At 36.4% G+C, this 14,165-nt stretch overlaps 1 protein-coding gene across 5 annotated transcripts; it reads left to right on the top strand.

Annotated features, from left to right (window-relative positions):
* The first annotated feature begins 5,886 nt into the window (after positions 1 to 5,886).
* On the top strand, positions 5,887 to 13,516 carry LOC130710388 (two-component response regulator-like APRR2). Of its 5 annotated transcripts, none has more exons than XM_057559632.1 (12): positions 5,887 to 6,127; positions 6,939 to 7,151; positions 8,228 to 8,307; positions 8,734 to 8,800; positions 9,168 to 9,214; positions 9,553 to 9,630; positions 9,716 to 10,246; positions 10,799 to 10,939; positions 11,114 to 11,344; positions 11,483 to 11,551; positions 11,675 to 11,758; positions 12,600 to 13,516. In XM_057559632.1, exons 2-12 carry the CDS (start codon positions 7,022 to 7,024, stop codon positions 12,756 to 12,758), a joined length of 1,617 nt encoding a protein of 538 aa, XP_057415615.1. In that variant the 5' UTR covers positions 5,887 to 6,127; positions 6,939 to 7,021; the 3' UTR covers positions 12,759 to 13,516. The 5 variants fall into 5 exon arrangements, with proteins under 5 accessions (XP_057415615.1, XP_057415616.1, XP_057415617.1 ...); XM_057559633.1 differs by having other exon boundaries at positions 5,887 to 6,276; positions 6,942 to 7,151; XM_057559634.1 differs by having other exon boundaries at positions 5,887 to 6,276; positions 11,678 to 11,758.
* Positions 13,517 to 14,165: the final 649 nt, after the last annotated feature.

Raw genomic sequence — 14,165 nt, 5'->3', positions numbered from 1 at the left:
TAAAAAAAAAAAAAAAAAAATTTCAACAAGATAATTCAGTTTAAAGTTTTTTTAAAAAAAAATCCGGCTGGCCAATGGGACGCTGCCACGCGTCCCATCCTCACCCACTCGGTCTTCTCTCTCCTCTCCCACTGACACGCCACGCGCGTTGTCGGCGCGTGTCCTGCACGCGCCTAGCGTTCTCCAATCCGGAGCTGCCACGTGGCTCCGGATGCTCCTCTCAACAATGTTGAACGGTTTCAACATTTTCCCAACTTCAACAACATTCAACAGACCAATGCAAGGGCTAAACATGTTTCAACAACATTCAACATCAGTTTCAACAGACCATTGTACATGGTCTAAGCTCAACCTATATAAAAATACATATAGTTAGTAACAAATATAAAATTCTTTTCGGGGGGAGTGCGGCCAGCCCCTACAAGAAATTTCATAACTTTTTTATATTAAGAATAAATTTGTCAATCTCAATAGTTTGTTCATTAGAGTATCTTCAATGCAAGATCTTAGGTTTGATTTCTTAAGTTATGAAATCAGATTTTTTCACCGATTAAAGAAGATTGAGGTGGAACTTTTGGTTCTTAAAGTTAAAATCTATTGTCTTGTCTTCCACATGGCTTTTACTTTTTGAGTTTTTCTACATGTGTGGTCATGTAGAACGAGATGAATAATGTTAAAAACTTAAAATAAAAACTCGTGATTGGAGTAAAATCTACAACAGTTGTTTATGAGTTGCTTAGATCCTATGTGACACTTTAACTTTACATGCATAGAACCCAAATATAAGATCCCTGAAACATAGGAATGCTCTTATCGTGTGGTTAAATTGCTTTATTAGTTATTTAGATAGACAATCTCATTTAAATTTATGAATTTTGATTTACTCACTCTACACGCTCTCAATTTGTCTTTAATATCGATCATTTCCACTAATTTATCTTTTATTTTTCAATTTTTTCTATCATGTTTCTCATTTCAATTTATATTGGTGAACTAGTCTTTTTCTGTGCAGACGTCAAAATATATAAAAAGAGAAAAGTAAAAATGATATATATATAATGTGAAGAGAAAAAGAAGGATGCACCGACAGTGTAAAGTTTTTTTACACCGTCAACCAATTAGATTTCAAAGATGTGTCACGTCAATTAATGAAATTAAATAAAAAGAGAGATTTTCTTACATCCTTAAAATCCGATTGGCTGACGATGTAAAAAAACTTTACACCGATAATGCATAGAAATTAAACTCTAATGTGAAGTGACATAAAAATAAATAGAAAAAAAAGTATATATATAAGTGCTATAAAGAGAAGCGTTCTCATTTTTATCTCTCACTGATAGAGATTTGAATGAATTTTTATTCTAAATTTATCTTGGTACTGTGACACTGGGGTAGAGATTCATCCACGTTAGTGAGTCCAAGCGTGTGGCTATGAAGAGGTGAACCAAGTGACATTTATACATGAAATCACGAAAAGTAGTCGACCATTATTGGTAAAAGTCTGAAACCGCAGCTTACCAACAAAACTGATGACTTAGAAAAAGAACTCTGCACCAGTGGCAGTGGGGCCTTCTGATTACTCAACCTTATTTGTTTGTTTTTGATTCAACACATGCATGTTCGACACTTGCACTAAATAGGAAGCAAACATTTTCGTTGGGCTCTGTTTTCTGTGTTCAGAGCAAAAACCAGAAAGGAACAGAGCTCTAGTTGTCATTCATTATCAGTAGTTACCACGCGCGATTACAAAAAATTGATTAACAGGTTCCTCAACGGTACCATATTCAATTATTCATCACGTGATGTATATGTAAGATTAATTGGATATGATCCATTTTCAGTGGCGAAAACAAATCCTTAACTTTCTAGTTCTAGTATTGAAACGTGAACTCAGCAATTTCACACACACGACCATGTTAAACAGAATATAATATGCTGATTCATGTATATATGTAGTTGCAGCTGTGTTTTTTCTCTCCATCACATTTCACATCCGGCAGCTACATCACCATGCTCAACTACCTACCTTGTGTTGTACCTTCTTAGTCATCAAGAAAATCAACATCTAATTAATGTCAAGTAGAATATATATGTATAGGAGAATATATACTTTAACCCTATCTCTATACAGCCAAATCTTTTTAGGGTTCATATTATAAGAGAAACACATGCTATGTATGGTGTTTACTTGTTTATTTACAATTTTTTTTAAATTAAAAAAAATTGTTTGTTGTGATATATTTTTATAACATTTTTTATTTTTCAATTTTTAAAACTAAAATGTCAAATTGAGGTGCTTGAGCTAAAAAGCTTACCAAATTGAGTTGAAAGTTGGGCTCACATGAGGCATAGGCACTAGTAATATCAAATATGTGCTGTGGAGATAGGTCTACTTCTAGGTAAAAACGTTAAAGAATTTCTATGAAAAAGTTATTCACCAATTAAGATTTTAGTGACCACAGTAGAGTTTGAATCCTCAGTACATCGGGGTGTGAGAATGGAATTCAGAATCTATGGACAATTATACCAAGTTTGCAAACTTTCTTGATAGTTGTTGATACACAAAATAAGTAAAACTACTTATACCAAATTTGCAAACTTTCTTGATAGTTTGCACTAGTGATATGACTAATAGAAACTTACTTCTAAATATGTGCGTCAGGGGATTTTTTTAAAAAGAGTTACCACCACTAAAATTTTAGTGGACACAGCCGAGTTCGAACCTTCAACGCCTGAAGAGAAGAGAATGAAACTTGGAATCTTATGAGCAATTATACCAACACAAGTTTGCAACTTTCTTGATAAACAAAATAAGTAAAACTTTTATGGTAACATGAGAAAAGCTGCCTCAATTATTTCTCTATAGGAATCATTAGAAACATAACTATGCCGATAATGCAAGGTTTGATCCGTGCAAAATTTCTAAAAAGAGGCCATCAAACCAAATTCATGATGATCATATAAATGTCCCCATCAACATATTTGGCTCTCAATCAAAGTGGGAGAATAAAATTGCAATGAAAGAGTCCCAAAGAGGATCAATTGTGAGTGAGGAAAGTAATCACAACAATTCAGATTGGGATTCAATTGTTCAACCATGGCAGGACAAGACAGGGACAACGACATTAGCCGAATATAATTTTGAATTGTGTGTGTGGGGGGTTGCTAGAAGGCTCCTAAGAGTCGTCACAAAGGAAAATGATTAAGTCTTTTGAAAATAATGGACATTGTCAAAATCATGGATTGAATTTGAGGAGACAAAGATATCTATGGGACGATCATGTGATGAGACTTTCCACTTCCTCCAAGATAAAAAGTAAAGGAAGATTATTAGAAATTGGGAGGCCTATACTCAACCACAAAAGCTAGCTCAAGAGTTGAGGTTTGCACAACCCTTATAAACACTGACCTTATCTCTAGCCAATGTGGGACTTCTAACACACCTCCTCACGTCCAGGATTGAACAGACTGGAACGTGGGAACAACAACGGGTGGCCCAAATATGGGAGGTCTCCAACACAACAAATGGATCTAGGATAGGCTCTGATACCATATTAGAAATTGGGAGGCCTATACTCAACCACAAAAGCTAGCTCAAGAGTTGAGGTTTGCACAACCCTTATAAACACTTAATTGGCCTTATCTCTAGCCAATGTGGGACTTCTAACAAAGATGATGAGGGAGGTTCTTGTTTTTATTATCAACCTGGCCAAACAGGTGGGTGAATCATGAGTGAGTGACTGCACCACGGTTCAGTATATTTCTCTTTCTCTGGATTCCATTCCATGCGCATGTTTAATTTGTTTGTAATATTTTACAATATGAAAGAACAGTTTGTATGGTAGATCCGGCTACGTTATTTGATACTGTGAAAGATTAGTGTAACTAACTAATTATGATTGAGATAGAGTTGTAAAAATCTTAATGCTGCGGGTACATTTCCAATTGTGAACAAGTTATTCAAAGCCGTGATATATATCACAGGCATATGACTCATTCTTGCTGATAAGGATGAGATGCTGGATGTGTTTGAATTACTTTTATGTTTTGATGGTTTGAATATGGTTTTTCAAGAAGAAAAACGTGGAAGCAAAAGATTTTGGATTCATTTCTTTCAACTGAAACTAACTTCAAACCAAACACATTCATAGCATAATTGGGATCATGAGGTCTAGTCATACATGGGTAAAGGGTGTTGGATTTGATTGATGAAGAGCACCAATAACAACGGAGCAGCAGCATCACGAACCACATGAGATAAGAACAACAAGCTGAGTCGTGAATTAGATTTACTGTCCTTGAGAGTTTTATTCGAGTGATATCCCAAACACTCCCCCGAGATTAAACAGCCCCTTCCGGTGTTAACCAGGATATCAGAACAAGCAAGATAGGAAAGGAAGAGAAGAAGATATCTGATGGATTTTGAGTGAAAAAAACGAGTCAAGCCTAGCTTTGCACTATGTTGGGCCAATGAGGCCCAACCTCATGCGCACGAGGGTCTGCTTCTTACCAAGCTCTTTAACACCTCCATGTCAAGTTTGATAAATAAGCTTTTACAAGACTCATTACATAAGCAATGTGGACTTTTGAAATACACTAACTTTTCCAACAAAGGGAGTCTCATATCAAACAAATTATGTTCTTTCATACTCAAAGGAGAATGATTCTCCTGCAGTGGTGTTAGCACACTGGTGACTGTAGTGGTCAACCTTGTGGAGGTATATGCAAAATTCACTTTAACGCTCAAGTCAGTTCATGATTAAAGAGAGAATCTAAAAGTCTAGAAGAGGAATAAGAAAGCAGAATGATTTGTGTCTGGCTTACAGTAGGATCAAATAGGTATTATAATGGTCAATTGATCAATGGTAGAGATGTTGATGTTACAAACTCACTTAGGCGGACTTGACCACAATTCTGACAACTTAGCTTTACGTTGAACCAATTGGTTGGAAGAGTGGAAGTTTTGTAGTTGCTCGTTCTGACTAGCCAGCTTAACAGACACCATTTGTGTGGTCATTTGGACCAGGCAAGACGGTAGAAGGTCAAACAGTTGTTTGGACCAAGAATGCCATTCCAACTTGGCATATAATATAGATTTTGTGTCAAGATGAAAAGATAGTTCTCAGTTAAGCAGTATAAAATGTCAAAATGTTTCCTGTTGGAAATTAGGTGAAGTCAGATTTATATTGCAAACGTTGAACTCCACTAAAAAGGTACTTGGTCTACCTCAATTAAGAGAGAATTTTCGGTGATGCCTTTGTTTCGATAAATGACTGAGATTACCGATTTGATCTTGTGTGTCGGCAGTTGGGGAAGAAAAGACAAGCCTGGCGGTTGGGATTACCAGTTGACCTTGTGTGTCAACAATTGGGAAAAAAAAGACAAGCCTGTGACTAGGCTTGTCTGACAAGAAATTCCTTCTTGATGTGTCATAGTTTTTGCATAACTATGCTCACATTTTTCTCTTTTTTTATTGTTCTTCTAAGCTTTGAGATTCTTTATTTAATCTTGAGTTGTGAGCTCGATCCCGCCAAGTGCCAGCATTTCTTCAAGAATCTGAGCAAAGTGATTCTTCAATCGAACGTGGTGGTGTTAGGTTGAGAGCACGAAATGTCGAAATGGTTGTGGCTGTGCAACATGAATCCACAACAAAAAAGATATCATAAAAAGAAATTCCGACACTCAAATCAACTTAAGATAAGAGAGAATTTCAAATTCTATAGTAGTAATTTCATTCTATTTCCCTTTTTCTTTAAAAAAAACATCAGTTTTGAAACCATCATATAGCTTGCAGCAGCCAGACAACTCATCACCTGAATTAATGAGATATTTACCTACTTGCCACAGCTCTTAGTGCATGACAATTTTAAAAGGGAAGCAATCCATTAAGTAACAGCACTAAATCCCCAACTGTTACACAATGGTCAGGACCTAACCATGCATTCCTCTTAAAATTTCACTGTAATTGGCTTCACAAGGCCATAGATTGAAGAACCAAGAGGCAAGAGCTCTGCAGGCTGGTAGAAGAACATCGTCCCAAGACAAGGGTATTATTGTAATATTCACTTGAATAAGAGGCATCACCTGTGGTCCGCAACTGCTGATGGCAACTGTTCAATAGTCACAGGCAGGCACCCTTTAAAACCAGCACTTAAACCTCCTTCACCGTCCTTCCCTCTTCTTCACCCTTCTCTTTCTCCTCACTACCAATGCAATAAGAGGAGAAAGAACCAAAATTTAGCAATGGAATTCAAAAAGCTTTTCTTTTATGATAAGGTAGTGATTAGTAAAGAAGCTTCACAAGGAAGAGTGGAAGACTATTTTTTTTTTCTTTTCTAGCTGATATACTTTTCTTATCTGCCCACTGATTCTCTCTGGGTTCAAGTGTTCATTTTTGGAGAATTCATATGGTTGAGTTTTTTTTTTTTCCTAAAATAACTGCATGCATGAGTACCCTTTTGAGCTTTTAGCTTATTTTCCGGGTAACTTCCTTTGATTTGTACCATTTTGCTGTAAAGTTTTATTCTTTCTCATTCATGATGATTGAGCTTTTTCTTTTGGTCTTCATGAGATCTTAATTACCTGGGGTCCTTGTTAGCTATTATGTGAAAGTGCCATCATTAAAACGAGATCTTTAGTTTACACTGCAAAAGGAAAGGCTCTTTATTTTCTTTTGCATAGAAAATTCTTCCTGAGAAATGATTAGGACTTTGTTTTGTGATTTACCTGCTTTGTTAGTATTGATCTGAACCTTGTTTTGAGGTTGATCTTGAGCTGGCATGCCAGTGTTCTGCATTATATGCTAGCTATTTTTGGAAAATTTTCCTCATTAAACCAATTTGAACATGCAATGGAATTTTATTAGTTTTGTATTTTAATTAAATGTTCTGTAACTTTATACTGAGTCAAGCTTTTGACCTCACGGGTTTTACATACAGAAGAACGAATTGGATGCTGATTAAATAGACATTATTGATCTGTTACTTTCTTTGGGAGGCTAAGAAACGATGCCAAGCCAGCTATGGTTTTCACTGCCAATGATTTACAAGAATGGAAGGACTTTCCCAAGGGACTCAAGGTTCTTCTCCTTGAGGGAGACAGTGCTTCTGCTGCTGAGTTAAAAGATAAACTTGAGGCCATGGACTATAATGGTAAGACTTTTTTATCACTTTCTTTCACTTTTTTATGTCTCACTTCTTCATCTATATGAAATTTTGGTCTGCCAATTCCCACATAAGGTGCTCAGTGCATGTTTGGAATCTACTACAATTAATTCAAAAGCCAAATTAATTCTGGGGATAAACTTATGTTAGTATGTGAGTATCTGAGTAGCTAGTCTTGGTGTCAGAATTGATTTTAAAGAAAGAGAAGCTGATTCAAGCATGCAATCAATGGGGAAAGCAGGCCCCCTACCTTTCTTGCTAAGTGTCATTGCCTTAGAATCCTCATATGGTTCTTTGGAAAACTGTGATCTCAGGTTTAAGTTGAATTGAACCGGAAGTGATTAAATTTGACAGGATACCCTTTTAGTTCTTTCTATGCTTATTGTTTCCTTATATGGTAATTTTTTACATGGCTTAAGGCTTACGAAGCTGCTTTTCATTTGTGCTTAGGCCCCGTTTGGAAAAACAGCTTAATTAAGCACTTATGGTCATAAGCGCTTATGACATAAGCGCTTATTCATAAGCTATTTTTAAAAATTTATTGAAATAAATTAAAAATAAGTTGTATATAAGCATAAGCTGTTTTTCATAAGCTATCCTGAGTAGCTTATGAAAATAAGCTGAAAATAGCTTATGGCAGGTCATAAGCTGTTTGCATAAGCTCTCCCAAACACTGGCATAAGAGCTTATGCTGTCAGATAAGCTCAAATAAGCTCTTCCAAACTGGGCCTTAAACTATCTACTTTTAAGTCTTCTAAAAAAGGATAAGGTCCAAAATAGAGATATTGAATATAAAAGAATTGTCAGTTATCTAACTTTGTGAATCTATGCTAATTCTGCACATTCCGTGGGCTTTTAGTTGCTTAGCCAATATGTGGATTTATTTGCTGCAGAAGACAGTCATTTATATCGAAAACAAAAGTTTCCTTGAAGGAAAGTTTATTTCAAATTATATCATAAGAACCAACTTAAGTAAAATTTGATTGTTATTGAAGTCTACATGGCTCATTTCCTGTACTTTTTTTCTGTTAATTTGTTTAGTAAGCCTCAGAGTTTCTATGCAGTTTCTACATTCTGTGATGAGAATGAAGCCTTGTCAGCAATCTCAAGTAGACCAGAAGGCTTCCACATTGCCATTGTGGAGGTAATGATCTTTAATTTTCTCTATAAATGTCAAATTAATATGTAGTAAAAAGGGCAAACCTGGTACTATAAAGCTCTCACTGTGCGCGAGGTCTAGGGAGGGGTCAGATCCACTTTGTGGATCTAATATAGGCAGTCTTACCTTGCTTTTTTTGCAAGAAGCGGATTCCAGGGCTTGAACCTGTGACCGCAAAGTCACATGACAGCAACCCTTTGCGATGAGGCTCACCCTTGTATGGCTGAAAATTTTATTTGAACAAAACATAAAAAGGATGTTGGCTAGTATGGTTGTTGAAGATATAATGAGCATCTCTGGGGAGGAATGATACTCTTGACTAGTTAATGGCTGCCAAACTTTAGGCAATGAAATATGCTAGCCTCACATTGGTGGTGTTATTTATAACCACATGCGTCTATCTAATTGCAGGTGAGTTTAAGCAGTTGCCAGGGAGGTTTCAAATTCCTTCAGAATGCCAAGGACTTGCCAACCATTAGTAAGTGCAGAAACCAAAACTAAATTTGGTGGTTTAACTTCCTTTAGCTCCTTAAGTCTCCAAGATTTACTGTGTTTTAATGGCCTTTACAAGTCAATAATCTAGTCTGAATGCTAAGACAAAACCAGTTCCAAATATGTCTGGTTGGTACTAATAATCGTAAGTTTTTGTTTATCTTGTCATTGTTGATTTCTGTTGTTCTATCATCATGCAACATCTGCGTTTTTAGCGGCTTACAAAAATTGAAATTGGTCAATGGTCTAGAAGGAAACATGACTTGGCAAATCAGGGAAAATATTTACTTCAAGGCTGTTTTTTGTTCCTCAATTTTTTTTGTAACCAGTGATACTTAAATTTTTTGATGTAGTGACTTCAAACAACCATTGCCTGGACACCATGATGAAGTGCATAGCGGTAAGATTTTGGTTTTTCCATAGCTGTTATTTGTGGGTCAATATCTGATTATGTTATATTCTTTGAGCCAACTCCAATCTTGTACTTCATTGCTCTAGTTCTTTTATTTTTCTTTTCTGTATTATGTTAATTCATGTTTTTTGATACTTTAAATTTTTAGACCGAAATTTGAAACTTCTTCTTTGAAATTAGTGCACTATCAAAATTGGTTTCTATCTGCTTTCTCATTTCAATGTACCCCAAATATGATCTTTAACTCATTAGACAGTACATGTTCATTCTTTTCTGATTGTTGATGCATACCTCTCTTGACCCTTTGCTCTGTTTTCTTTTTAAAGCTTGGTGCAGTTGAGTTCCTCAGCAAACCACTCTCCGAGGACAAGCTCAAAAATATCTGGCAGCATGTGGTTCACAAGGTCTGTTAATATTTGCAATATTCAACTGGCATTTACTCTTACATAATATGAGCAAATAGTTTCTCATGTGGTTGAACTCAAACAGGCATTCAATGCTGGGGCAAGTGTCCTTTCTGAATCACTAAAACCTGTCAAAGAATCTGTCATGTCCATGTTAGAGCGCCAAACGGACCAAGAACAACACGAAGGTAGAGTCTCAATTGATTTAGAGAATGTATCCAGGATCACTGACAACAATAACCATGAGCAGTATCCGGCTCCGTCAACCCCACAATTGAAACAAGGGGAAAGACTAATGGATGATGGGGATTGCCAAGAGCAGACTAATTGCTCAACAGAAAAAGAAAGTGGGGATTGTGATGGAGAGTCTAAATTTGTCGAAACTACATCTGGAAATTTGAATGCTGAAAGTATTCCTCAGCAAAGGGAATCTGAAATGACTCCGGTTAAGGAGGAAGAGAATTTTGCCAATGCTTCTAAGGGTGTATCTGCTGTTTCTCCACATCCACAAAATAGTAAGGTTCTCAGCAACGCCGACAGTAAAACATCATCTCCTAATAAAGCGGGTGTTCATGGTGATAAGTGTGAGATAAAAGCTAACCGGAAGAAGATGAAGGTAAGATGCTTTATGACACTTCATTCTCCTAATGATGTTTTTGTTCCTCTAACGTCTTGCCTGCACTGTTTGCTTACAAATGACAATTACTACATGGCACACATAACAAAAAAATGTTGTAAGTTTTGTTTAATATTTCAATTTTCCCAATTTGTTGTGTCTGCACGTTTGGAGTTATTAAGAAATCTCAGACATAGTTCTCAAACTTTTGAAACATTTCAACCACAAGGCCCTGAACTGTAGTTTCTCCGGCTAGTGAGACTACAATCTGGTCTTAAGAGCCGCGGTAATAGCATGTTTGGATCAATTTCTTTTTCCTCTAAATCATTTTTGAAACCCATAAGCTACTCACAGAAGCTTCTCCCCAAAATTGATTTTAGCTTTAGACTCAATTGTTGAAAGATTCTTCCAGACATGCACTAAATTTTTTGTATGATTTTACATTGTTTATTGTTTATCCATTTTGTCACTAGATAAGGTCAATCGATTGTTGTTGTATGGATGATCCTCTGATTATCTTAATACAGTTTTGGTACTTGATGTTGGTCTCAGGTAGACTGGACGCCAGAGCTTCACAAAAAATTTGTGAAGGCAGTGGAACAACTAGGCATTGATCAAGCCATTCCTTCTCGAATACTGGATCTAATGAAAGTGGAGGGCTTGACAAGGCATAATGTGGCAAGCCATCTTCAGGTCATTATTTACCTTGCTTGTTATTGTTAAAACTATTTATGTGACTTCACCCAACAACTTAAAGCTTTCTGGACAATTGATTCATGACAGTTATAGTACATCAGTTTCTTCTCCACGCAATGCATGCTTTTATGTAGGACTTGCTAACAGTTAGTTCTTTTCTTCTTTAAACAGAAATACAGAATGCATAAGAGACAAATCTTGCCTAAGGAAGAAAGTAGGAAATGGTTAAATCAAAGAGATGCAGTGCAAAGGAGCTATTTCCATCAAAGACCAATTATGGCCTATCCTCCATATCATTCTAATCACACCCTTCCTATGCCTCCTGTGTATCCTATGTGGGGCCCTCCTGGTTATCCCTTGTGGCAGCCTACAGAAAGCTGGCACTGGAAACCACTTCCAGGGGTAATACATTTTCTTTTCCCAGAATTCAAGGAGAACATAAGAGTTTTTCTTCTATATTAGAACCCTTTTACTCTCTACATTGTGATGTAGAAATTAAGGTTATCGTTGCAGTTTACATGTGATTGATTGATCTTGCAGATGCATGCAGATGCATGGGGCTGCCCAGTGATACCGCCTCCTCAAGCTCCTCCCTTTACCTACTCTCAGGTGAGTAGATATCTAATTCAAGTTCTTAACTTCGTATGATGTTACTTTAAGTGTTAATGGTTAATGAACCGTGCCTGTTCAATTTGTATGGTGCTAATCTTATCTTTTCTTTCATTCAAACAGCAGAATGTAGATGCATTGGGCAATGCTAATGCTGTGGATTACACGTTTAGCATGCCGCCGCATAGTTCCTTTGAGCTTTATCCGGTAATGCAATACCTCCTCTCAGTTTCTTTCTACTTGATCACAAAGGAAACTAACAAGTTACTAGTTCATACACGCTGGTTGGTAATCAGGGGTTGTCCATGTTGTGATCAAATAGTAACTCATAAAAGCATTTCAAAAGATAAAAAAATATGGAAAAGAAAAGAGCATTTTACTTGCTTTATATAACTGCAACAGATAACTTAGTACATGGACATTGAGAATTTTATTTCAAATGTTTTCTATTAATAGCATGTTTAGAAAACATTTTACAATTGATTATAAAGACAAAATCAATTGTGGGGAGAAGCTTCTCTGAGTAACTTCTCAGTGCCAATTAATTATGGGAAAAAATAAGCTGATCCAAACTTGTTATAACCATGTTTCTTACAACAACCTTATAGCATGTTTAGATGAGAGCAACTTCTCCTATCAATTGAGACCCAGAAGTTGCTCACATATGCTTCTCCCCAGAATTAATTTTGGCTTTAGAACAATGTTATCAAATATCCGCCATGGCAGAATCTCATGATGGGTTTTTGGTTCTCCACCATGGCTGATATCCTGCCATAATCCGCCATCGTTATTTGTCAATATGGTGGATTTTTGGCTCTCTGCGGTCTGGTATTAACAACATTGCTTTAGAATCAATTATGTAGAAGGATTTTCAAACATGCAATTAGTTATAAATGACAGTTATATGTATAGCATGAAAAGACAATGTAGACTGTCTTGTGTCTAATCAATGATATTAGATTATGATCAATGTTCCTCGAGTAGTGCACATATGACCTGTTACCATATACCATATATTGTGCTAACATCCATGCATGCATGTATGCAGGCAGAGGAAGTTGTTGACAAGGTTGTGAAGGAGGCAATAAATAAGCCATGGCTACCTTTACCATTAGGCCTCAAACCTCCTTCCACAGATTGTGTGATAGCTGAACTTTCCAAGCAAGGCATTTCCGCCATCCCTCCTGGAAGCTGTTCTAACTTCTAATCCCAGTTGACAAGTACAATCCAAACACCTGTTCTGATGGTGACCAACTTCAAAAGGGTCCACCAGATCATTAAGACCCTCTGTTGTTGTTATTTTGTTTCTCAATTTTATTATCAGGTTTTCCAACTAGTAGATTGACTGGGAATAGGAATTGGGACCATTTTGCTTTGATCCACAGCACCAACCAACAACTTTTTTCAAGGTCTCTCACATCACATGCTGTTGAGTGTTGATGTCAGCTCATACAATACCAGGATGCAACATTAATCAAGTAGTCATTGATCCTATCCTAAACAACAAAGCAGCAATAAAAACAAAAAAGTCAGCTCCTTTAATACAGTGCAGGACACCCTTATTGGCAACTTAGCCGGTTGAGAAGTGTCCACGCTTATGTTGATGCTTTCTACAAATTTTTTGTGGTTGTAAATAGATGCTGATTGATATGCTAGCTTGTTATGGGGGTATGGTCATAAATGTGGTACTTTGGGGAAGCATAAAGTGTACCCATAACAGTGATAGATAGGAGGGGGGCCATTGTTGTTGTTTTGGTGTGGGGCTGCTAGTGTAGGAATCTAATAATGGAAAGGATAGGATAATGTTGTGAATAAGGATGAGTCCAAAGCCCTCACGGATGCTAACTTTTTCTTTTTCAAATTGAATTTGTTCACCTGTTCACTGAACTCAGAATTTTCTCATGTTGTTCATCTTCTGTATATCAATTTATCTTTTTGACGGCATTAACAGGCACACATATACAATCGTGTTTGGGTGTCCCGTAGATTTGCGTCGGTAGAAGTGATTATGGAAGAAGCTATTTCTATTAGCTTTTGTAAGATGAGAAATGATTATGGAAGGTTTAAAATTCAAACCAAATTGCATGCTTCAGATTTTAGTAGTTTTAAATCATTTACTAACTTACTGATAATGATATCTTTAATTTAAGAGTAAATTACATTACATCATTATACATACATCATATAGGAACACAGATACACACCCCTAAGTACGAGCGTTAGAAGATTTCTCAGATAAGGGTTGTCCACCAATTAGGAGATATATAGCATTACTCATTTTCCCCTAGCACAACAAAATCTGGAAGGGGGGTGAGGAGGACCACAAGTTGATTTATCTTTGTAATTGTAAGTGCTGTTAGATTTTAGCTCAACCCCTTAATCTAATTTCTTTTGATAAAAATAAGAAGCCAGAGTTTGAAATGGATTGGGCCTCTCTAATGAGAATGAACCCTTGACACTTTGAATGGACTGGGCCATGGTTTTTTTTTTTCTGGATAAATGGGTAAACTACTTTTCACATTTCTAAGAAAAACATGTCTTTTGTTTTGAGATATATGCTAGAAAATTATAAAGATGTAATTTGTTAGTAAATATAAATTAATAAACTTTTCAT

The sequence above is a fragment of the Lotus japonicus genome, chromosome 4 (assembly GCF_012489685.1).
Source record: "Lotus japonicus ecotype B-129 chromosome 4, LjGifu_v1.2".
NCBI classification, from domain to species: Eukaryota; Viridiplantae; Streptophyta; class Magnoliopsida; order Fabales; family Fabaceae; genus Lotus; species Lotus japonicus.
This window is presented reverse-complemented; position numbering and strand designations above follow the sequence as displayed.